Source organism: Mauremys mutica, chromosome 10, assembly GCF_020497125.1.
Source record: "Mauremys mutica isolate MM-2020 ecotype Southern chromosome 10, ASM2049712v1, whole genome shotgun sequence".
Lineage (NCBI taxonomy): Eukaryota > Metazoa > Chordata > Testudines > Geoemydidae > Mauremys > Mauremys mutica.
Window position 1 is genome coordinate 27,704,149 of NC_059081.1, and position 26,794 is coordinate 27,730,942.

General features: G+C 40.7%; 1 protein-coding gene across 5 annotated transcripts in view; it reads left to right on the forward strand.

Moving 5' to 3' along the window:
• The window catches only part of FMNL2 (formin like 2), a 265,339-nt gene that overhangs the window by 174,606 nt on the left and 63,939 nt on the right, over nucleotides 1-26,794 (forward strand). For all 5 annotated transcript variants that reach the window (XM_045032311.1, XM_045032313.1, XM_045032310.1 and 2 more), the window contains 4 exons: nucleotides 1,345-1,497; nucleotides 19,183-19,291; nucleotides 21,604-21,680; nucleotides 24,426-24,519. In XM_045032311.1, the coding sequence (XP_044888246.1) occupies nucleotides 1,345-1,497; nucleotides 19,183-19,291; nucleotides 21,604-21,680; nucleotides 24,426-24,519 (433 nt within the window). The remainder of the gene's footprint in view (nucleotides 1-1,344; nucleotides 1,498-19,182; nucleotides 19,292-21,603; nucleotides 21,681-24,425; nucleotides 24,520-26,794) is intronic.

Consider the following 26,794-nt stretch of genomic DNA (forward strand, 5'->3'; position numbering starts at 1 on the left):
TTTGTGCATTTACAGTTATAAAGCTTTAAGTTTTTGAATATCAATGTCCAATGTCATAAAATAATTATTGTCTGACCTCCCCTTCTATTTTCCTGCAACTGTGAAAATTTAAATAGATAAAATATTGCTTTAAAATGCTTAAAACTCATAATTTTGTGCAAATAGGAAAATTTAAATAAATAAAAATAGAAAAAAATCCTTAGAATTGATCTCTGTCAAAATGGTAAAAAAATGCCAACCCTAATTACATTGTACATATAACTTCTTATATGAAATGAATGTGTTAAGAAAAGATAGCGCTTTACACTGTATTGTACATGCAAACTCTAGCTAAGTGGAGCCAAAGTTTTATTTTTAGATTGAATACATGCAGATATATACACCTCTACCTCAATATAAGGCTGTCCTCAGGAGCCAAAAAATCTTACCGCGTTATAGGTGAAACCGCGTTATATTGGACTTGCTTTGATGCGCCGGAGTGCGCAGCCCTGCCCCCCCCGGAGCACTGCTTTACCGCATTATATCCAAATTTGTGTTGTATCGGGTCGCATTATATCGAGGTGGGGGTGTATTACCATTGAAAAGAAATGAGACTTTTGGTGGAATTATAATAAAATTAATGAAGGAAAATTATATATTTTAAAATATTACTAACACTGGAAAAACTGCACACAGCTTGTTTTAAAGATTTCGTTCCTAAAATTGTATAAGTGGAAGCAAGTTAACTTGCCAGAGTTTTTTTTTTCTCTCTAACGTGGTAAACGTAAGCAATAACCTCAAAAAACGTAAGAAGAACAACCAACTCTTGCTTTAAATGCAACAAAGTGGGTAAGGAGTCAAAAATCAAGAAAATCTATAATGATTTCAGTAATGTATTACATATGGTTCAAGATTAGCCTTGGCTAACAAACCAGTATAAATGCTCAGTCACTATTGATGGATGAAATTAAATTAATAGCCACACTATGTATTGATTTATTAAAATAAAATTAAGACAGCGTTGAGCTTTCCCCTCCACTCTCCAAGGCTGTTATTCATCAGCAAATCAGTCAATGTTTTATTTTTTTACACTGAAATAAGATTCATTCATGGCTGTTTGATTCTTCTTAAATTATATCCCTGTGTTGCTCATTTCTCCTTTTGTCAAGTTCCAAATTTGCTGCAAAATGTACTTGAATCTAGCACTGTGTTCCAGCTGAAGGGAAATTGTTTTGCATTGCTTTTTTTCTTTTTTCTTGTAATCTGTTGGGACTTGGTAAATCTGCAGATGTTTAACAGGAAGGAAAAAAGCTATGTAGATCTTTTTTTGTGTAAGCCTACATTAGAATTTCTATTTCCTTTCAGTTTTGACTTTGAAAGCTTGGAGAACAACGTGGAAAACTCAATGGATAAATCCAAACCTTGGAGCCGTTCCATTGAAGACCTGCATAGAGGAAGTAACTTACCCTCACCAGTTGGCAATACCATTTCCCGCTCTGGCAGGCATTCTACTCTACGGTAAGGCCATTAGAAACGTGGGCACATGAGTGAGGAGGATCATGTTGGTTTTAAAATTATAATAATAATAATTTGCATTTGTATAACACGTTTCATCCCTAAGCCCTGTACAGATTCAACATACGTAGGGAACAAAACAGTTTGCACTGAAATGCAACCAACTTTCAGGTGGAATGAAGCAGTAACTTAACAGCACACAGCAGCTCTATGCAACAGTTGAGAGGATTAAGAGAGGAATATATTGTCCATTTTCAGTGGCAGAGTAATTGAAGCAATTGAATAATGTAATTATTCAAATTAGAATGTAGCTAGCACACTGGCTGCAATCTCTTCTCTTGCAGACAGTGCCAAGGGGTCTTTAATGACCGCAAGTGGCCAGGCCTTCATATCTAACATCTCATCCAAAATGCAGTATCTCCAACAGCACATTGCCCCCTGAACATCATGCAGGAGCACTGTATCGAAGGGAAGACCATTTCCCTGTAGCAATTCCACTATCACCTCTGGCAGTACTCTGAATTTTACTTTGAGGTCTCCTATTCAGGAATTGAACACACATTCACCCTATTTAGTTTGTGATATCTGACGGGATAACTGCTGAAGAAAGCATAGATGGGGACTATTTTATATATGTTCGTGCTACGTGAATACTTTTTAATGTTACTCAACATAATAAACAGCAACTTTAGGGTACCAATATATAGTCAGTTGTGTCAGCAATTCAATATGGCAGATGGAATTTAATGGTCTGTGGTTTTCAGTTGTTTGGCCTCTTTAGGATATTTCTGGTTAATATCAGCTATTGAGAGGATAAAGAAACTTGGGACCACCAAGTATTTAGTATTTTATTCTAGATCTTCCACTTGAAGTTCACATTTGATTTGCCAAGTACTGCTAGGTTGGGCTTTTTTAGTCACAGATCAGGGGATAAATGGATGCACTTCAAGCTACAGCAGCAGTTGGAATGGATCTGAAGTCTAGAAGATTTAATTCAAGGATTTCAGAAGGCTAAAAGGAAAAAAGTGGAGACTTGGAGCTGGACACAACCCTTGCTGAGAATACATAGAATTGTAAAATGAAGTGAAATCAAGTTGGCCCAGGGGACAGGGTTTTCCTGAAAATGTAGCACAGGAGAAATCTTTTTTATTCCCATTGATGCACTGAATTATTAGAGTGGGTCATTTTAATCTCCTCTAAAAAGTTCTGTCACTGTGCCTGGTACCCCTGAGAAGGCCAATATGACACACCCCCTTATGCTACTTGTGGACTGCAAAAGGATTTTAGTATAGGCATTTAATTCAGAGTCTGGTATTTATCATTCAAGAATGTTATTTTAGGTGGATTCTAGTCCTGTTCTTTGTCACTGGGAGGTGTGTGTGACTAGTATACCAGGAATGCATAATTCAGGTGTGCATTACATGTTGCTTACATTTTTTCTCTTCCTTTCCTCTCGTTTCCTTCCATCCTTCTTTCCTCTTTCACGTATCCCCTCTTTCCTCCTCCTCCTCTTCTTTTTCATATCACCTCCTCCTCCTTTGCATCCTTCCTTTCTCCACTTCTCCCTTTTCCAAACCTCCTCCTCCTATCCTTCATTCCTTACCTTTTCCTCATCCACTCTCATCCATCTTTCAAAATGCCATCAGATCGGTTTCTCTGCCTGAACAACTTCAGTTCAAACGCCGCCAGAGCTGCTTTTCACCCAACTGTCTCTGGAGCGGCTTCAGTTTACACTCTGCTGGTGAGGCTTCAAGCCGGAAAATCTCGTAAGTCACAGGTGTAAGGTTACACCCAGGAGAGCCGCGTAGTACATGGTAGCAGGGTATTTAACTGCTGCTCATGTTTTATAATATGATAACCACATGTCTTAGGTGAGGCACTATGCCAAAAGTGGGGGTTCCCAGCTTCCGAAATGTGCAGTTATCACATTATAATTCATAACACGTATTTCAAAGTGTAGTTTGGTTCTGCAGAGTGGGTTGTAAAAAGAAAAAATAAAGTTGAAAATCGTATTTTGAAACAAACAGTTGTTTTCATGTGAATAGTTTGATAAGATTTATATATACACCGCAAAGCCATAGTTGATGTTTATAGTATTGCATAATTTAGTGTTATTAATAGTAATAGTAAGAAAACACCTCAAATTCTGACTTATTTGTACTTGGACCTAAGGAGAGTTTTATCTGATTGAGGACTTCAGGATTTGGCCACGTAATGATAAGTAATAAAAACTTATTTCAGGTGCATCTGAAAACACTGTAGGACTGTAACCAAGTAGGATCCCAAAGCCCCTCTCCAGTTGCTGTATTCCGGGCGCTTCATCCTAAAAGATGCATCTTTTTTACAGGAAAGCTGCATTTTAGGGAAATGAAATTAACTTTCAAAGCCTTTTTAATTAGAATTTTTTTTTTCTGAAACGGACCTTTTGCTGTGCAAATCAGCAGCACCTGACTTATGTCAATTTCTTTACAATCGTTTTTATTATTATTTCTGTAAGATGGCAGACATCTTGGATTACACCTGTTCCAAGGGCTTGAATTATTCTTAACCATGTTTAACTTGTATAAGTCTTCAAAGCTTAGCTGAAGCTATTAGGGTATGTCTACACTGTGGTAAAAACCTGCGGCACTGAGTCTCAGGGCCTGGGTCAGCTGACTCAGGCTCTCAGAACTTAGGCTGCGAGGCTATAAAATTTCAGTGTAGGCATTTGGACTTGGGCTGGAGCCCCTGGCTGTGAGACCCTTCCCGCTTGCAGGGTCTCAGAGTCTGAACTGCAGCCCGAGCCCTGTGAGTCCAAGTCAGCTGACCTGGGCCAGCTGCAGCCATGCCGCAGGTCTTTTATTGCAGTATAGACATTCCGATAGGGTCCTGGATTGTCCTAATGGCTGGGTTGTAGTTATGTTTAGTTAAAATACAATGAATCTGAAATAAAAACCAAACAACGTTGTGAAGTAAGTGTAGGATCAAATTCTGCCCTCCACTGGTATAGGCCAAATTTATCCCTACTGTAAATCGCTAATAGTTGATAATGTTGTCCTTGTCTTTCTATCCATTTATTTGTCCTGTCTTATGCATGGTCAAGATTATCCATCACTTTTCAAGTTGTGACTTTAATTGACTTTCTGCAGCTCTTAGTCAAATTCTGCCTAATTCCAGTCTCATAACTGTTTCCATAGCAACTAGTATATTTGAAAGAGGAAAGAGCGTAGCAAGACTGGGGACAGAAAACACAAAAATGGGGGCAGAATAAGAAATGTATGTGGCTTAACTGAAATATATGATAGAGAGTGGTGCTTTAGGGATTTTATTGTCACTTAACTGGGATGACAGCATTACTTCCACTTGAGAGTCATGCTCTCATTTCAAATTTAAGCCAATACAAATTCTTGAGCACCCTTCTCCATTATGTATTCTGTGTATGTTGAATAGGTCAAATACTGAGGTCTTTACTTGGGTTGTACTCAAACTTCATTTCTATCATAGGAATCTATGGAAACTTTCCTGAGTTAAAAAGAAGTAAGAACGTCAGGAGTTGACTATATCCTGAATATATTTTATTTTTGTATGTATGCATATGTATATATTTTGGAGGTGATAAGGTTCCCTCAGAATCAGTATTCATTCAAATTTGCATTTAGAACAGGACTAAAATCCCTGTATCTCATGTTCTGATGATTTAATTTAGTCTCCAAATTTAACGCAATCCCTATTCATGGGCCTGTACATCTGCAACTTTGAAACAACTGGAAGAGTTCTTTTCCTTGTTTAAAAATGGTATATGGGGGGGGGGGAGTTGTTCTTGGATCAAGAATAACATACATTCTATTTCAACAGGAGCAAATGTTTATGGCCCAGCTAGAGTGGAGATGCTGATAGGCCTCAGTTATTTCAATGCTTGTGGGTGTTACCATTTTAAAATATTTTCTAAGCCTCTCCTTTTTGGGCGCGTCCTTCCCTGCCTTTTATAGAGTGCAAGTTCATTATCTATCAGTCAAGGGGATCTAGTTATAGAACCAGAGGGAATCAGGTGAATCCAGAGTCTTGCCAACATCAGAATGACACAACATTGACACCCGCTTCTATCCCTAAATACCTACCCCCCCCAAAAAAAACCAAACAAAATTCTACCCCAAGCAGAGTTTTGACCCCAGAAATAGAGAAGTGCCAGTGACTCCATGAAGTCCACTAGGGACTTGCTTTATTATTATTGATTTTACATGAAGACCCTCATGGTCATGGGTGACAGTATAAAACCTTAATCTAGATAGGTGGGACTGGGAAAGCTGAATAACAATACAGTGCAATAGGCCTCATTCACCAAGGCACTTAAGCACATGCCTAATTTTAAGCACATAAGTAGTCCCACTGAAGTCAATGTGTTAGGCATGTCTTTAAATACTTTGCTGTACTGGGGCCATCATTCACTTTATATACATTAGTTTGTTGCACAGGTGTTTTATAGTTGTCCATGAAGACTCTGTAGAAGCTGCATGAATGGTTTGTAAATGTTAGACTTGCTTGTCAGTTTGACTGCTTAGGGTTCAATCCTGCAAAGTGCTGAGCAATGAGCTCCCTTGGCAGCTCTTCTTGGCAGTGTTACTGGAGAAGCATGGGCATGGAGACTGAACTAGTCTCTCAACCACTAAGGCCTCCAGGCTGGCTAGATGACAGATGTGGGGATCTGTGCTGTACCACATCTATGGCAAAATAGAGCTCTCCAGTCTCTGAAGGTGTCAGCTCAGCACCTTTCACAGGAACTAAACTCATTAACACATTCTTAGTAAATTCAATAAAAGTAAAGAAATGGTTGCACTAGTTCTGAAGTGGTCTGTTATTAAATCTAGATGAGGACTAGATGAGACTGGGGAACCTTGTCTGTAATGTATAATCAGCAACGATTTTCCTTTCCTTCAAACTGGCTTTTTCCATATGGATGCAGTGTAACAAATTTGGAAATATTGGGTCATACATTCACACAGCAGACATCAGCACAAGTATAAAAACAAAGTAGCCCAGCCACAGATGACACCCCCACCCCTTTGAATGTCTAACTGTCTAAACTATTATAAACTACAGGAGCATACACATGGTGAGGGTCCCTTTTTTTCTTCTTCAGAAACAACTTTTTATAGTTTTCTTTAAAAGAGGGGCAAAGGTAATAAAAGAGGAACCATATGAGTTTAATTACTAGAGTAAATATACTATCAATGACATAATTTTTGACGTGCAGCAGAGAGGAAATCAAAACCAACAATCATCTGAATGTTCACATCAGCCTAACATTTGGAAACAAGGAATGAAAATAAAGCATTAGAAGCTTAGGGCATAACCTCATCCACCCAAGTTTGGCTCAGTTCTAAGTGAGGGGTCTGAGCTACTGCCAATATAGTCTAACGCTAGGAAGGAAACAAATACCATAGGGCAGTATTACGGTTGTCACTAAATTAAAAAAAACAAACTGATTCCAGTGCATAGAATCAAAGTAAAGAAGTCCACATGCTAAAGCCGTCACCAGTCTGTCACTTAAGTCTCTTTGAGGCAAGTAGCATTTGATATAGGGAGCATATGGGAATCAAGGGCAAAATTCCATTCTCCAGTCTGCAGTATGAATATCTTCTCTGCACTGCAGCTTTCTATTGCATATTCTGTACTTGTTCCTCACCCTGAGTAGCCACTAAATTCAATGAAAGTTCTGTGAGCGTAATGAATATAGAATGTTTAACAGTGATTCATGGTGTGGAAGGTGATGGGAGAGGAGGGGAGGCAGGGATATTGCCCCAAGTGGAAACCCAAAGCACAGAGCAAAAACACGAAGAGTGATGCTGGAGTAAACCCCCTAGTCTATATCAGAGTCCATGGAATTGGATAGCTCACTATCTTTTGGCAGAGAGGTGGACTACATAAATTTTCTGTCACCTTTTTGACTAGCTGAAAAAGGATTTCTTCTAGAGGGGAATCTTAGAACAAACATCTGCTGGTTCTGTTTAGCTGCAGGTTTGCCAGATGCGGTAAAGATATGTTCATACCCGTTGCCTACAGTTGTTGCTTCAGCTTCTTCAGAAGAGATTAATATATAAGATTACAAATTGAATGTAGATGCTTTAAGATCCAGCTTCTTAAATGTGCTCACTAATGTAAGGAGTTGAGTAGGCATCTGGAAAGGCACATAAGTAGTTAGGAGCGTGGGTCAGGAGATTTCTCAGACTGAGCAGATTTCTTTTCAGGTAATCTCTGGGTGAATATCATATTTATATAATCTGTAGGCAGTGGGGGCCCAGAGTAATCCCAGGAGCTACTGAACTTCAAAATATTCTCACTCCCCAGACTCCATTTCTTCTGGCACTCCAGGCAGCCTGAAATTCTGGATCCTGCCTTTGTTCTCCAGGTCATCTTTTATTAGTGTAAGGAGTGTTGTGTCCATCTGTTACATCTGACAAAAGAATCTATAGATATTTACAAGAATTTTGGAAATGAAGGAAAAGATGCACTGGATTTTGAAGACTTTTTCCTAAAAATGGTATAATATAGATAACAGTAGGTTTGATTATTAACATCCAAAACGTAAATCACTTGTTCTTTCTTTAGCGCCTTGAAACAGATATGAGAGAATTACAGAAAAGATCTCTACATAACTACAAGTAATTTGGAACATTATGTTGCAGCTTTTTCTCCATTTTTAACAAATACATGTACTTTAATGAGTAAAGGCAGCTGTTTTTAATGTCCCGATTCATGTTCAAATGGGGGCTCCAAAAGGGAAGTATCTAGTCACACTGATGACCTTTGTGCCACACAGAGCTGTGCATTGCTTTCAATTCCTGTTCAGCATCGATCTGACCCCTAACTCGCATATAATCAATTTATATTACACTTTAGATAGCTTGAGTTCCTTATTTGGGCAAACAGTGAATTTCCCACTTTGAGAATGGAAGGAAAAACTGCCTAAGTGTTCAGCACTGGCAGTTTCTGAACACAGTCACAATTGTTTACTCAAATAGTCTATAGAAAACCATGCGATCAGTGCTAAATGGTGGGTAGATGTAGTGAATTAACCCCTTAATATGTTAGTGTATAGGGCCAGGTGCCCTTTACAGATGGTGTCTGCTTATTAAAACAACCAGCAATGCAAAGCAGACCAGGAGTAGAGACCGTTATGGTGTTGACACATCAAAGCTCTCGTTGCTCTGGGGTTGCAGACTGAAAGGAGTAAGCAAGATAGCTCCAGTTTTAATGTATGAAACTTTCATTATGACAACTGAAACCACACAAAAGTTGCCTGATTTCATATTACATGATAAACTTTAGGTCTCATCCTGTAAAGTGCTGAGTGCCCCCAACTCCTGCTAAAAGTCACCCGTCTGAATTCAGGCCTTGAAACTCAGTATAGGTTAGCTCAGGGGTGGGCAAACTTTTTGGCCTGAGGGCTGCATCAGGTTTCGGAAATTGTATGGCGGGCCGGTTAGGGGAGGGGGTGTGGCTGGCTCCCCCATTTCCCTCCCCCCCCGCTTCTCGCCCCCTGACAGCCCCCCCGTACTCCTGTCCCATCCAACCCACACTGTTCTCTGACCACCCCCAGAACCCCCACCCCTGACTGCCCCCTGCCACCCCATCCAACCCCTCCTCCCATTCCTGATGGCCCCCCCGGGACTCCTGCCCCATCCAGCCACCCCTTCTCCCTGTCCCCTGACTGACCCCGGAACCCCTGACTCTTACTGCCCCCTGCTGCCCCATCCAACCCCTCCCTCCTTCCTGACTGGCCCCCCGGGACCCCTGCCCCCATTCAACCCTCCTCTTCTCCGCCCCTTGACCACCCCAACCCCTATCCACCCCCCACAGCCCTCCGAACTCCCCTGCCCTTATCCAGTCCCCCCTGCTCCCTGCCCCCTTACCGCACTGCCTGGAGCACCAGTGGCTGGCGGCGCTACAGCTACGCTGCACAGCACAGATCACCGGGTCAGGCCGGGCTCTGCAGCTGTGCTGCCCCAGGAGCTTGCAGCCCCGCCGCCCAGAGATTGCGCCAGTGGCGGGGTGCGCTGAGGCTGTGGAGGAGAGGGAACAGCCAGCAGGGGAGGGACCGGAGGAGATCCTCCCGGGGCAGGAGCTCAGGGGGCTGGGCAGGAGGGGTAGGAGGAGTAGTTTGCCCACCCCTGGGTTAGTTAAATGCTTACAACTTTTCAAGTGAACTTGGGGCTTGTTTCTATCAAACCTGCATCCAGTTTTGAGAGAACTGGAGCTATTTATGTTTTTGGGTTCCTTTTAGCTCAAAACTCAGGGCCTGTAAACTCATGTGAATTGAAAGCAATTAAAAAGTTTACACAAGCCCCTGAGACCCAAAAGTGCACAGCTCTGACCAAGCAATAGAACTTTGCTTAGCTCTCCATAGCTTATCACTTGACACTCATTGCTCACTAAAGCTGCCATTTCTTACTCTTCTAATAGCACAACGGATGCAGCCATGGAAATTTCTGAGACAACAAGGTAGGATGTGGTAACCCCCTAGCACAGTGAATTCTAAAAGGCAATTCCTGATACAATTTGCCATGACACAAAGCTGGCTTAGTGATTTTATTTCATACGTATTAATTGAAGAAAGACTTTGCTTGTATGGCTTTCCATTGGAACGCATGTGGCAGTCCTACAACAAAAGCATGATTTTTTTCCTTCCAAAAGCTTTTTTCCTTTCCTAAAAGGCTGCATATGACACTGGGAAGCTCATGGAATTTTCAAACAAAATTAACTGCAGACTTCATTCAGACTCTGTGTACTCTGGAGAGCGTCTATCCATGGCACCCATTTCCCTTTAATTTCCCTGATCCCTACTGTAACTGAAGGAAGAAGATGAGCAGGGCAGAATTAAGGCAGTTATAAGCCCAAACCCTCTGCTCTGAGCACACTATACAGAGGATAATGCAAAGAACTGACTACACAAAATTAGTGTACTATTTTGTCTCTGTATGCAACAGCTGTACAGACAAGTGGAACCAAATGTGTAATATTTAAAAACTAACTCAGAGAATTGTAATACTTTTCTGAATTAGGTGTCCTGTACAATATTTTATATTTATGAATGGAAAATTTAGCATTAGTTGGGATGAGAGCACCAGTGATGCCAACTTTTGCAATTTTATCACAAATTTTGTATTATTTGGTGTTTTTCTGAAAGTTCTGGCTCTTGGAGTCGTGATTTTGTGAGAACCTCATCTTTCACTTAAAAAAAAGTTTTGGTCCTCATGGTTGAGCAGAAAAATTTGAAAATATGACCCCTCACTAAAGGCTCAAAAACCAGAGGACCATTAAAAACAGCTCAAAATGTTCTTTTAAAAAAACTCAACATTTTAAGCCAATCTCATGATTTTGGGGGACCTGCTGTATGAGTTTTGAATGTTTGGGGTTGGCAATACTGGAGCACCTTTCCATGCTGTTACTTGCAGTGGTATGAATTTCTTTAATTAGGTTAAAACTTGGTGTCCCAATCAGTGAAATGGTGTGACCCTGACAAATGCAGAAGGAGAAGCTGGTAGCCTGAAGTGGCTGAGAAAGATTGATTGACTTTGACCTAGTAGGAGGAAGCAAGAGGTCTTGAGTAGCCAAGAACAAGTAGATTGTCTGAGGTGGGTTAAGAGAAAAGGTCATAGCTGAGTGTGTTCAAACAGCCTAGCGCATCAAGGAGAAAATGCAGAGCTGGAGCAACGGAATATATGTCTGTTTCCCAGAGCAGCCAAAAAGAAACTGCTATCCTAGGGAAAAATGAGAAGTTAGCCCTCCCACCCACCACATTGGCTAAAAGTTAGTGATTAGCTCAGAGTGACTGTAAGAATTTGGCTGCCCCTCATCAAGGAGCTCGGACTCTTTACTGTATAAGTATGGTATTGTGCACAAAAGTAAGATCAGGCCTAGTGGTCTGTGACAAATGGAAACCTTTTGGTCATTAGTTTTGCCTTTATCTTCATTTAAACTTATAAATGTTGAGGGTTACCTTTTAAATCGAAACAAAGTTGTTGGCTTGCAAACCATTTCTAGCTACATATCTAGGCTTCATAAAAAGTTGCCTGTGACCTTCTACTGATTTTGCACGACCACAATAAAGAAAGGTGAGAAAATGCCTGGTGTGGATATTCTGGATCATTTGACTATTGGGAGTACCTGTAAAAGTTAGTAACTAAACCAGTTTCCAGAATAACTAGGTTTTATTTCAGATTTAGAGAGACTAGTTCTTATTAAAGAAATGAATGGGTGACATTTCAACTCCATTTACTGAAATGATACTGAGGATGAAAAATATTAGTAAATGAAGAATACTCAGAGCTTAGGAACTTTGTGATTTTTTTGGTCTTTGAATTTTCAGTGGACAGTAGCAATGCAGACTTCTGTCTATCAAAAATTAATAATTTACTTGAGTTATTGCAGTGAAGAAGCAGAATACAAGAAGGAAGAGAGAAAGACTGACATTACATGAAAAACACCTTTAGTCACATAAAGTCACATTAAAAACTTCAAGAATGTTAAATTACAACATATACACAAAGATATTAATAAAATAAAGCAAAACATCTTAAGCAAACATTAAACAAGAATCAGTAAAGCATCATCATCACCTGGTTCACTCAAATATTGTTAATACACCAAGTCAACCCAAAAGTGTCCAGATTACAAGTCAATCTGCAGCCAGGCCACAATCAGTGCATGGAACAGCTCTAGCACATCACACTGCTCTACACTGGCCATTCTGTCTTGGTGATATTTCAAAGGCTAGTTTTGCTTGACCCAGCAAGAAGTTAGTCAGGCAGGAAACTGGCTGAATGAGAGCCCTGTATCTCACTCTGAGAACAAACAGGACCTTGGAGAAACCCAGTCCCAAACTGCTAGAAAGCTGTTGCAAAAAAACAAAAAGAGAAATCGAACAGGGGCAGTGTAGGAGAAAATGAAATACTGTGTCTGAAGCCGAACAGATGGGGCACTGCGCAGACACCTCAGGGGTAATATGGTGCACAAAACAACTGGTTGCTATGATGCTATGCAGGATGCTCCACTGCAAGTCACTGGAGTGCTTAGGAAGAGGAGGTTCGTGCAGCATCCTCTAAGTTGGGGACAGAGACATCCCCCAAGCTGCATCAGGGACATTAGAGAGGGTGGCATAATGCTACCACACCTTGACACACATGCAATAGAGCTGCCTCTTGGTCATGGTTACAAAAGGAACATTTACCAAACCCTTCCAGGACAACAATCTACCTGGTTGCACTAGGATCTCATCCACAGAAGGGAGACAACTAGTGAGGGGAACACAGGATTCCCGTTGGAAGAACAGTCCCTGCAAAAACTTTCTGCAAATACCGAGCAGCCTGCTGAGGAAGCACACACCTGGAATTCAACCAGGACCTTATCAAAAAAATGTACAGACCAGATTGTTGTCTGAACAGCAAGAGCTGTTGGTGACTTCCAGATTGACCAATTAGGAACAACCGCATGGGACAGCTTGGTCAACCCATCCTGGGTAAAAGCCATAAACAGGCTCCTGGAGAGAACTTCAGCGGGAAAATATGGGTTAAAAACAGTGGCTCTTCCAAGAGCCATAAATTGGAAAATGCCTTTTCTGATTGCATGCTTTGCAGAAGTAGCCAGCTTATTAAAAGATCATTGTAGAATGGAGGCAAATATAGCCTCTGTGATTGACCAGGTGCCAACAAAAGTAAGTGAGTGTCAAAGCCCATCCCCCCAGCCAAACAGAGAAGAGAGATGACAAGGGATTTCCAGGCTTGCGGGGAGTCAGAATATAGCAACTGCTGAACAGACTGCAGGTGAAGGACTGCCTCCCTGCTGACTAAATCAGTGAGCCTCTAGCCCCCTTCATCTTGGCAGGAACAGCAAATCAGGGTGCAACCAGGGGTAACTATTAAAAAATGGTTAATAAGCCTCTGAATCTGGCCCAGAAGTCTCAGGTGGAGGGGGTCCAGACACACTAGCCGGTTCCTCAAGATTGAGACCACAAGATTGTTGGCAGTCAAAACCCACCTCCAAAATAGAGAGTCCAGGAAGGAGCCAGCACCATTTCTGCAAATGCCCTTGCACCGTCTCCTTAATCCCCACCCGCTTCCTTAGAATATATTGTTCAGATCCCAAAAAGACCCCCAGCACCTTAACCCCAGAGGTGTCACTGCAATTGTTGAAATTCAAGTCCTGTAATAATTTGGTATTAAAGCGGTAGTGGTAATCACAGGCAGGAAGAGGGAGAGAGACACGGACCGAGACATAATGTGATCAGACAAGTGAGTGGGAGACATGGAAGACCAAACAAATATATTCACACTGGCCTTCATGTTATAGAAGTGATCCAATCTAGCCCCTGAGACTTGACTTGGAGTAGCCTTCAGCTAAGAATACTGCCTAACAATGGGGTGAGAGAACTTCCAAACGTCTACTAGCCCAAAGGTCTGCTGGAGACAATACAGTTCCCTGGCTGACTGAGGGTGTGGCTCCTCATGGTTCATGTCTAAAACATAATCTACAGTGAAACTGAAATTCCCTCCCAGGACAATAATAGTATCAGGGTCACAGCCAAGCAGCATGGGCAAGTGTTTGCAGAAAGGACACAATCTCACCTCAGAGTAGGCATACACAGTAAAAGGATTTTAAAAAATAGTGACAATACATGTCTCCACCTGGAGGAACCAGCTCTGCACAATGTCCTTCTCAGAAAGGTTCAGTGCCCCTGCACCCTGGAAAAAAAGAACAGCTACCCCAGCAGTGACATTGGAGCTGTAGTTTGAGAAAGCTTTCACTTCCCATTCCTTCAACCAGTTCCCTTGATTGTCAGGGTCTCAGGGCACTTCTTGCAAAAGGACATCATCAGCCTGTTTTTGTCTGAGAAATTCAAAGAGTTGTGTTCTTTTATGACCATCCTGGCATCTGTTAATTGAGAGCCAAAGTTGAGCAGCACCATGAAGTCTAAAAGCAGAAAGTCAAGCAGCAGAAAGAAACAATAGAAACTGGAAGTACTTTGAACAAGATAAGCCATGGGGAGGCCTATATATCTTGAACAATCCACAAGCTTCTGCACTTTGCTCAGCAACATTTTGATTTGGAAATGTTTCCTACGATCAACTGAGGTCTCTCTCAAGACAAGGGCAGCTGAATGAGCAAAGCACTGTAAGACATAGAAATAGCCCTGGACCTCAACTCCTGGCTTCCCTTTAGTGCTGTCCAAAAAGTCACTAATCTCCTTCATGCTGTACCCGCCCTGGCTGAGACATCAGAAACCAGTAAGAAGTCAGAGAGATCATCATCATCCTCTTCATCTCCCTCAGACTCCACCTGCTCAGATGAATGTTGAACCTCCAGTATAACAGTCTCATCATTCATGAAGGAGGGAGATTCTGTGGGAGCAGCTGGCATGTCTGTTTTCCCAAGAAGGGTAGGCAGTACAGCTTCAGGTGAGGACCCAGCATCATCATTGCAGCATGCAGGATCAGGGGCTTGAGGACTCACCATGCCAGGGAAAAAGTACCCCACAGGGAGCTCCAGGCATGGAGCTACCACCTAGTGCAATGCTATCCTTCTGAGAGGACACAGTTCCATCCTCAGGCACTGTCAGCAGCTCAGGGGATTCCAAAGTCTTAGGCACTGTTAGAAGGAGTCACGCCTAAATCCATCTCGTTGGTCTGTTCTTCACCCACATCTCTACAATCTCTCTCTTCTCCCTATGCTGGGAGGTGCTCCTCAACCTCCGGAACTCGTTTCTGTCCAGGCGCAAGTGATGGGGTCACAGCAGAGGTTCCACTGTGAGGGTTGCTCCCTAGACAATGGCAGACCACCTATGGTGAGGAGGTGGTGATAGAATCTGGCAGTGCAGATGCAGGCTCTGTTTTCTGCTGGTCCTTTGATCCCCTAGTCCCCTTCCCATTATCCTGGGGTCCCACTTTCTTACCAAGGACCCCTGAGCCAGCAGTGCCTCGGCAGGAACCCTTCAAATGAAATATTTCACCACCAAGGAAATATTTCATACTTTCAGAGGTAGCAAACACTGTATAATCTGCCCCATCTGTGTGGTGCTTTTAAATCAGGTTCAAAGAGTGTTCAGGGTTATTTGGAACCACATAAACCTGGTGCCAGAATGACATAACATGCCTCACCTCTGGCTTCTTCCATCCTAGTAGCAGAAACTACTTCCCATAACAGGATAGATCATACACTAGTTTCTCATTGTGAAGGAAATGGGGGAACATTGGAAAAAGCAGGAGTAAACAAGTAAACAACACAGTGCAAGAGACAGCAGGCACATACAAAACCCCATGCTTAGGCGTCAAACTGCTAAATCTATCTGAAGTGGACCCCATGGGGAAAAAAAACCCACTTCCCAAGGAAAAGGAGGGGGAACCAACCACACTCCTAAAATAAACAGCAAGTAACAAAAAAAGCACAGACTAACAGAAACCCAGCTAGTGTACACAACACATGCCATGCACAGCCTCACTCTCAGAAACTGCCACAATCCCGAGAGAGAGAGAGAATTTAAGTTATAGGCTAAACATATTACATATGACTTTCCTTGGGCTGGCCACATGGTTATTGTTTTAAAAAGTACCAGTCATCATTAGACATCACAGAAATGTGTTTGTAATTCCATTCAGGCTGTGGTTAGAGAGAGATGGCTCTTAATTTTAAAAGTTATGATTATATATTGAAACTAGATTGACTGATACCAAAATCTGGATCGCTGTTTTTCCCTTTCTCCCTTTTTTTTAAGCATATAAACCAAAAACTGTCTGTGGGCTAAATTGTGAAAACCGCAGTGCCAAATGTGAAGATGTCTGCATGTGTTTGAGGAAGGCTTCTTTTTACAAATGATAGCAACTAGTTAACTGGCCATGTTTTATCTATGAATGTCTTTTTTCTCAATGGAACTGCTCATTGTGTATTTTAGTGGCATTAATGTTATTTAAATCATTGCCGCTCTCTCTTCATTGATTTTTAGACTCTGTTCCTACATTTGGAGATCTGAGTTTGATAGTTTGAAGACAACAAATGTAATAAATATTGGGCTCAAACAGCCAGTTTACTGCGAAGACAGGAATGGAGAAAAAGAGATGCATGAAAATGGGTGAAAATCTGGGAGCTCAACTCTGAACTTCTTGAACACCCTACATGCCTATTAAACTCATGCGTGTGCAGGGAATGTAGAACCAGACCATGTAGAAACATGCTTATGTGTGTTGTAGCATCCTTTCACTCTCAGATTACACTAACCGGTCCAGATATACGAAGTCAACCATGTTAATAGCCAGCAGTGGGTGTGGTCTGCTGTGCGCACCCTGACCAAATGCTAAGATAAGAGGATGATCTTACTGCCACAAAATTTGTTGTTGTACATCTACAGGAAGCAACTCTCTCAGCAGCACTGGATATAGGAATACAGAATATAATCACATGACCGTGTCATCATATGACCATGTCATCATATGACCATGAGCAGCTGAGAGCAACATGGCCATTTAGCATGGAGGAGTGTTGCTACAACATGGATGGAGCAAAAAATCCAGATTCCACAGGAGGTGGAATACATGGTGTGCACAGAAAACACTGCTCCTCCAGATTACTGTCACAGTCCAGCTGCCAGATTAAGACACAAGAGTGAGTGCACCAAACTCAGTAAGTCTAAATGTCATATGGACTTAGATATTGATGTGGCATCCACAGCTGATGTGCAAATATACACCATTATATAACTAGCTGCCAGTACCTGAGGTCAACAGCTATTCCCACCCTCACAGTCTGCCAGCTGACATACAATTCCAACTCCAAGAGGCTGTCAGTGCACATCTGACACAATCTGTATCTTGCAGTACTATGCTTCCCCTCCATGTCTTTAGGATGTATTTGTGTATGGTAACATAGGCTGCTACTTGCCTCACTGAAACTGAGTAGTCCTGTCATGTCTCTTGTTTGTCCCTCTAGATAGCTGAAACCCCTAATTTAGCTTCTGGAAATTGCTTGAATTTTCACTCTCTGGGCTTGCTTTTGCTCTCACTTACACTGGTGTAAATCAGTAGTACCATTCAGGTTGTAGGATTACAGTAGTGTCTAAGGCCTTCTTTATGGATCTATTTTAACATTGGTTCAGCATGTGCTATAGGATTTTTCCAACACCGTGCCTCCTTTCTACCAGACAGCACCCACATCCCATAGCACCTTGCATGCAGAGTCCAGGTGCATGGCTGCATGAGAGAGCACACAATGTTGCAAAACCTCTTCCATTCCTTTTGCACAGGTTTCCTGGCAATCCATGGGACAATCAGACCCTCTGAATTTGAGGGACGAAACTTGGCTTATACTAGACATTAATCTACAGTGCATATCTAGATCATTATGCTGTTGGTAGTTCATTTCAAAAGATTATCATGGCGATAATTACAATTTTCTCATTATTTATTCAATTTCTAAATTCACTAAGAGTGTAAGAATGTAACTGTATTGTTCTTGTACATCGATCTCTTATTTTCTTATGCATGGCTCTTCAGTTTTGCTTTTGTCTACAACGTGATGTCTCATGAAGAAATGAAATTTGTGTTTCAGTAATGGTCCATGGAAATGGCAGATTTAAAGTGTTCCCTTTTTATTTGTTCCATTGACTCACCTAATAGGATTTAAGTTGGTTTACAAGGATCAGGTTCTAATAAAAATAACACATGCTTCTGTTTTGGGGAAGGCTCTAGAAAGCTGGTTTTCCCCCCAAATACTTTTAGAGGACTTTCAGAAACTTCATCTTGTTCAGCATGAGAGCCAAACATAATTTTTAAATAGAATCTGATCGCTAGGTAACACAGCAGTGAAAATTATAGCTATAAGGTCAAATTCTGTTTGTTACGTATGTTTGGACTCATAGACATCCATCTGATTGCTCACATGTTATAAAGAGAAGATTTATACCAGTGTAGAATGCGTGGAACAAATCTGAAACCTTTCCCTTTATGGACAACTATTTCTCTCTTGTTATATTTCCATCAAAGATGCAGCTACCTGTCTTTAGGTGAGTGACATGATTGGCAATGGCAGTGGTTGCGTTGTTTGGAAAAGAAGGGACTGGCAGTTTACAGGCTTTGTTTTGACTGACTGGTTTCGCCAGGCCTGAAGTTAGCACAGTGGTGATTAACAGATCATTCTGACAGTGACTAATGCCAGAATGCCAAGATCCAGAGAGTGCCAAAATATCCAAGAACAAAGAATAGCTGCTGAACTAATGGCTTCATTGTTTCACTTACTGCTTCAGATAGGGCTGCTTTCTTACTGCCTGTAGTCACCTCAACAAATGCAGAATGGACACTTAATGAAACCAGGAATACTGGAGCAGAAAGAGTTCTCAGCGAGAAGCCTGATCTTTCCTCTTCTAAAGTGTGCTTCCCTTCCCTGAGGAGTCGCACTGAGGCCCATGGGATTGGGATTACGCTTGTGCAAACCTAGCACAATGTGGCATAAGCAGAATATGACGTGAGGCTTGAAGTGTAAAGAAGATGCTTCTTTTTTGTTCTTGTGTCTTGTGTTTACTGTCTAGTTGGATATCGGATGCTTGCATACGCAGTAGAACTAGGGAATTTTCATATTTTCATAAATGGTGGAGACATACAGCTGCTTCCATACTTTTACTACCTACAGAAGTTGTCCTGTGACTAATATAAGTTGCTCTTTTATTTGCAGATATAATACCTTGCCGAGCAGAAGAACACTAAAAAATTCAAGATTAGTGAGTAAAAAAGACGATGTTCATGTCTGCATCATGTGTTTACGTGCCATAATGAATTACCAGGTACTTGCATTTCAATGATTTTTGACAAAATAACTCTTTTACTTTCAGGAGGTGGAAGAAGAAGCTAGGCATAATCATTTTTAAAAGTAAAGCAGATGTGAAAGCTTAATTTCTTACCTGTCATTATACAGTATATTTGCTATATTTATATTCAGTCTATTATAGGTCAAATTCTGTTCTCACTTACATGGAGGCAATTTTCATTAACTCAGTGGGAGCTGCACTCCTGCAACTGAGATCAGAATTCAGCTCAATCTATAGACTTGATATGTGTGAAGTTTAATGGGAATTGTACAGAACAGTTAGAATGTTATGCAAATGGCAGATATCAGATTTCACTCTATGTGCTTACTGCAAAGCAATAATAATAAAACTGCATGGGAAAGAGTAAACTAGAGCAAAATGAAACTTCATTTCAGAATTTCTCTGTATTGTCACTGTGAAGTTGTGGTCACACAGCACATTCTTGTGGTTTCAGACTCTCTGAATTTTCTCTGTAACAATTACTGTTAACTGTTACGTACTTCCAAAATAAGCTTCTCAAAAACATTATGTTTGTTTTGCCTTGTACCACTCGTGAAGTATTATTTTTAACCATTTATTTATTTAGGAAGTATTAACAAGTTTGCAAACCTTTGCCATGGAAATATCAGAAACAACACAGTTGTTACAGTAGTGAGCTGTTGTTTACAAGAGACATACAGAAATATAGTAATCAGATCTCTATTTAACAGGGTATTTCCATGTTTCCACTACCTACAGTGCGAGTATCATTACAATACCTATGACATGTCATTTCTGTTTACACATATTTAACAGACCAGGCATGTCTATCAAAAGTTAATATTAAAAAAAAAATGGACAGAGGGGCTGGGGTTTTTTTGCAGGTGAATGTACTTTGAGTATTGAATAAATGATAGCTAAATATCTAAGTATCTATTTGTCTTTTATGTTGCTCTGTACATAATTGGTGCATAAATTTTTCCATCACCACAAACTCCTATGTTTTTTAACAAACCCTCTACAGTTGGACTGTTTTTCTTTTTTCAGTGAGAGACTATCAGTAGTCTAGCACAGCGGTCAGCAACTTTTCAGAAGTGGTGTGCCGAGTCTTCATTTATTCACTCTGATTTAAGGTTTTGCGTGCCAGTAATACATTTTAACGTTTTTAAAAGGTCTCTTTCTATAAGTCCATAATATATAACTAAACTATTGTTGTATGTAAAGTAAATAAGGTTTTTAAAATGTTTAAGAAGCTTCATTTAAAATTAAATTAAAATGCAGAGCCCCCCGGATTGGTGGCCAGGACCCGGGCAGTGTGAGTGCCACTGAAAATCAGCTCGTGTGCCGCCTTTGGCACATGTGCCATAGGTTTCCTACCCCTGGTCTAGCAGTTACTAGTAGGAGAGACATAAATTCTGCATTTCCTTGTGTGTGACCACTTCCACCAGGAGCTCCAGGAGGATTACCAAAGGATCCTTTGGTAATAAATATCCAACAGTTTGTGGTATCTGGTTACGGATTGTGTCCCAGAACTCTGTAATGACTGGACATGTCTGAGAAGTGTTTCTGGCACCAGTGTATAGGGTAAATTCTGCTCCTGGTTATACCATAGTCAAAGGAATTTGCTGAAAGTATTGGAAATCAGTGGCTTTACCCCAGGTTTAGATCCATGAAATTGAGAGCAGAATTTAAGCCTATTCGCCAGATCCTCAGCTGGTGTAAATCAGCATAGCACCACACATCTCTAATGAAAAAAGCATGGATAAAATGATCTATTGTTATAATATTTGAATGTTTTTCTTAATTCAGTTATGGTTTTCTGCATATTTAAAACACATAAACAGTGATAGTCTTACAAATATTATAAACAGTTGCTATATAGAATTATAAATATGTGTGTATTAGAACACATACTATTCTGTATTGGACTAGAAACTCTTCTTTGAAGGGTAAATGACACCCTTCATTGACCAAAAGATCCAAAATGAGAATGGGGCAGGGGGAAATAGAAAAAAGAAAAGGATGAGGGGCTGGCAGTGGCATTCCAGAAGGTTATTAAAGTCTGTGTTTGTCAGATGACTCACAGCCAAACCAAAAGTACTTTCCACACTGCTGGTAGAAGAACAGTTGGTATGTACAATATTAAATGTAAATGTGCTGACTGATACTGTAAACTTGACAAAGTTTTGTTTGGCGTACAAAGCCATGAAGGGTTGCCAGAATTGGTCATAGATATGTAATTTACTGGAATTTTTGAAATAATAATTGCAGTCTCAAAACTGAAACGGTATTTCCCCTTCCCATTTCAGTATGGATTCAATATGGTCATGTCACATCCACATGCTGTTAATGAAATTGCACTAAGCCTGAACAACAAGAATCCCAGGTAAGATGTCAGGAGTTTAGGACCTAGGTAAATACAGAATATACTGCACTTGATGGCTTTTAGAGACGCTTTTCAAACTTACCTATGCACAAGTTTTTTGCACCAGAATAACTAAATCAATTTAGATGCAATGATGCGACCTGTAATGTAGATACACTTAAACTAGTTAAAATTACACTGAAACCGGGTTCACTTAAGCCTATAGTTACTGTAATTTATCGCATGGGTCTGTATTAGGGGTTTGGACTGGTGTGACTAAATTGATTTTAGGAAAAGGGGTGAAATCCTGGCTCTGTTAAACTCAATGGAAGATTAGCCATTGAATTCAATGGATCCAGGATTTCACCCAAGGTTTATAATACAGACAAACCCTTAGACTCCCAACTGTTTTAGAACCCAGCACAGGTTCTTTAAGAGAGCTAGCGAGAGCAATGTTATTGCTTATTACAGTGGAAGTTCCTTAGCTTGTAAGCTCTTCAGAGCAGGGACTGTCTCTTATTCTATGTTTGTACCGTGCCTGTACAAAGTGGCTTCATTTGTACTTGGGCCCTAGGCACTACTATAATAAACAATAACAATAATGTTCCTCGCTGCATGCTTACTTCTCTCTCACTCTCCACACACTTTTGCTCTGCTGGGAGTTGCCAAGCTAAAGGTTGAATCCCCAGAATTTCCCGATCTCAGGACCCTGAGAAATAATTGAATGTTGGTTGAAGCCAAACATGAGAAACAGTCTTGCGCATACAGTGAAAGATAAAACTACAGAAAGTGAGGAAGACTGTGACCATATCACCACAGTCTTTCTGCAGTGCTCCTCTTTAGAATGCAAACATCTGAAATCATGTTGTTCTGGTGGAAGTTGGTGCATGACTTCCTTTAGTCAGACTTGTGGGAGAGTGTGAATACGGTGTTGCCAAGTCTCACAATATTATAAGTCATGGGATATTTAGTGGGGGTTTTTAAAGCTCCATCTCCAGTAGTTAGGAGATTATTTAAGAATCTCAGCTTTCATTTTTTAATAAAGCTAAGAACCCCAAAGGTTCATAAACCAGAAGGCAAATGTGAAGAAACCAAAATGTATTATGGTTTAAAATCTCATGATATTTAAGCCACTCTCATGATTTTGGGGGCCTGGCTTGTGAGCTGAATGAGTGAGGGCGGCTGTTCTGTGGAAAGAGGGAAGCAGCGGCTCTATGCTATATCCTCCATATAACCAAGAACCATAACCATACACACTGTGCCGCTGGAGCGCCACAGAAATTAGTGGGCTAATTGAAGGGTGGAGTCAGGGAACAGACATAATTTCAGCATGCTCCTCTTGTGCCCAAATGGATGCGAGCAAAGCAACATTAATTGTCCCTCCTGCCTGCCAGCCCTGATGGAAGTGGTGTAGGATGCACATACCAATGGCAACAAAGAGTCCTGTGGCACCTTCTGGACTAACAGATGTATTGGAGCATAAGTGGGTGAATACCCACTTCATCAGACGCACGAAAGCTCATGCTCCAATACGTCTGTTAGTCTGTAAGGTGCCACAGGACTCTTTGTTGCTTTTTACAGATCCACACTAACACGGCTCCCCCTCTGATACTTGATACCAGTGGCAGACTTTGCAGCCAGGGGAGAGATGGCCGCTGCAACCAGCTTGGAGAAATTCAGGATCCTTATGATCCCTCTGCACACCAGATGGGTCATGGGGATCTGCGAGTTTGTGGGCCTTGCCCCTTCCTATCCATAATCGGTATGAATCTCTCTACTTGAAGGGGAGGACATGAATGATATTCCATTACAAAAACTCTTTGAACCTACTAGCAGAGCTTTGATCCTCCTGTGGTTTTTTGTGTGGCAGGGGAAAAACTGGCAGTTAGAATCTGATTTAAAAATATAAAAATCCATTCAGGATTGTCAGGAAATTGAACATTTTGTCTGTGTCCAGCTCTTACTGTAGCATCTCCGTCTAAGGCCCTGATTCAAGAAAGCACCTAAGCCTGTGCTTAATTCCTTATATGTCTTTGTGATTTTAGTGCCTGACAGTCGTTCTTCTGGACAAGGCCATACTAGTGCCCTTGCCTTAGCTGTGCAATGCAAGGAGTATGATGAGTTCCATTACGTTACAGGCACTTGGAGTTTGTTGCATGCTTTTCTATCAGCAACATTTTAGATGAGTTCTTTTTCTTCTTATGGATTAAAGGGAATTGTCTTTGTGTGAGCTTGGCCGCTATCCAACTTGCTCAGAATTTCACACTAAAGAGGGGAAAACATGCTAAAACGTTGTATAATTCAGTGACGATTGGCACCTCTTGTTATACTGTAGTATAAATAAAATAATTGTAACGGAGGATTTTTCACAGTTGTATCTAGGAGAGTCATACATTGGAATCAAAGGCACATTCCTTTAAGTTGAACTTTTAGGGGAAATATGCTGCATTATGGTGAAAATAGCTGACCAATAATTGCTGTTCATGATGTGCATGAATTTTGTAAAGCGATTCCCCTTTAAATATATATATAAAACCACTCATGTGCATTATGGAGTGCCAAGTACTCTGGATCTGAAGATGCTCAGAATATTGCAGCAGGTTCTCAGCACCTTGCAGAATCAGACTCTCAAAGCAATTAAAGAGTAAGAAGATACTGAGGGCAAATAATTGTATTCAGTCATCACATCCATCTTGCAAATGAGGTAGTAGCTGAATCATCACTTTATTATCATTAATTCTTGTGTTTTCTTTCTTTTTTTAACAGAACAAAAGCCCTTGTTTTAGAACTGTTAGCAGCCGTTTGTCTTGTCAGAGGAGGGCACGAAATTATTTTATCTGCATTCGATAACTTTAAGGAGGTAGGTTATTCTACTTCATTAGAGATTGGTGCGCATACATATAGCTTTGATATGGTCTACTGGATCTTCATGGTTTATCTTAATTTCCTGAGGTATGGAGAGTGGCTGATGTTCCACAAACTACTTTGAGATGCAGTGACATAAACAGAGGGTTAGGGCCTGATTCTGATCTGACACCAGTTCTATTCCATTCAGCTCCAGTGGAGTTAATCCTCATTCAGGCTGCAATTAGTGAGACCAGAATCAGGTATTGCTTTGATGAAGCGCTTCTGTTTTCCACATTTCACACCTAAATTTAAAGTGTTTGTTTTTATTATATGACTCTTAATATACAAGCAGAGATGAACCCATGTGGCAGATTTTGGGTGCAGATTTGAATGTCTCCAGAGTTTCAGGAAGGAATTGGATTCAGATTCAAATTTTGAGCACATCTCTAAACATAACCAGACTTTCCATTCTTCTGCTTGTGGAACTCCCTTGAAGTCAATAGGAGTGTTAATCAATATCAGGATTGTAGTCATTTCAGAAGAATCTGACTCTTCAGAATGAAAGCTAAAAATTCTCAAAAACTCTTAACATAATGTTACCTCCTGTATGTTCAGTCTGTTTACACTCAGTTTTCCTCAGGCTGTCCTTACCCACATTCATATTGGCTATCAAGTATGACATAGCAAGATATGAGACTATTTCATTAATTTTAATTAGATGTGACAAAGTATAGTATTGAATTCAGTATTACTAAATTCAAATTTTGAAATGGCATAAAAATTCAAATGAAAATGATATGAGCTAGGATATAAAACACAAATGTTCAGGTTGATTTGCAGAACTGAAATAGCTGGCATGCAGTAATTCTGTGCACTCTTGACTAACGGTTTGTCTACATTGGAGCTGGAGGTGTGATTTCCAGCTTGAGGAGACATACCTGTGTTAGCTCTCATCTAGCAACCATGCTAAAAATAGAAGTGTAGCCACAGTGGTGCAAGAGGTGGGAGGTGATATGCAGCTTAGGATCACTTTTATAGATTCTCATATGAACCAAACACAGTTTTTGTTTCTAAATTGCTCTTCCACTTTATAGGGCCATTTCCAAAATTCTCTGAGTGCAAATCTACTTTTGCCATCAATGGAATTTCACATATGGAGGGATTGCAAAATCAAACCTCGGGGTGGAATCCTGACCCTCTTGAAGGCAATGGCAAAACTCCCATTGACTAAAACAAAGCAAGGTTTTCTTCCTGGGTTTTGGGAGATATATAAGTTTGGGTTCATCAATAAAGAGAAAATAGTTGATTCACCACGTTTGATCTGTCCTAAAATTGTTAGAATTTGATGAATACCAACAAGATTGTAAACAAATGTGTGTGTGGGGGGGTTGTTTTGTTTTTTATTAAACCGACCACTGCTGCTGAGATTAAAAAAAAAAATTATTTTTCAATTGTCCAACCCAGAAAGCAAGTGTAAGCTCAGTCATTTGGTTGTTCTGCTGTGATAAGCTAACACACATTGAACTAAATTCTAATGCAGGGAACTCTGCTATTTCTGAAAGGATGCCATAAGCCACTAGCTGGCTTCCTAGTCGCTTGCCATCCATTTCCACCTCATAATGCCTTACTCCTCTCTAACCATATAAACAGTGGGAAGCATTTTTATTTCTGGCGCTTTGTTTCTTTAGCTAGGTAAAATGTATATGTTGGGCCAGTTAACTGTGACCCTTTACAAACGTCAGCAAAAATAAATGTCTGATTCACAACAATGTTACTTGCAATTTCATCTCAATTAATACATGGCTCTCTTAGCTATAGTACTTAAGGTGGGATTTTCAAAAGCGCTCTGTTAGGCTAACTTTGCTCCCGCTGTAGTCACTAGTAGTTTTATCTTTACTACCTTTAGCACATACTCTGATAGCAAAATTCTGCTTTCAACCACACTGATGGAAGTTGTCCCCCCGCCCCTCAAATAAAAATAAAATAAGAAAAAAAAATTCTTTGCACTTTGGGAATTCGCCCCGCTAGAATTCTGATGTAAAATTACACCTATTATTATGCAACTTTAGCATACCTGTAGTTGCTGGACAGCTGTAATTACAGATCTGAGCATAATTTTGAAAGTGATCTCCACCTTGCCTCTACTGCACCCTCAGTCTTGCAAGAGCAAATAATTGTGGGCATGGTTTTGTACCTAGAACTACATATGAATGTATTTGATGTCATGTACATGTCTGCATCCATGATTGCACTTGTATGTCAGGTAATTATAGATATAAATGACATTA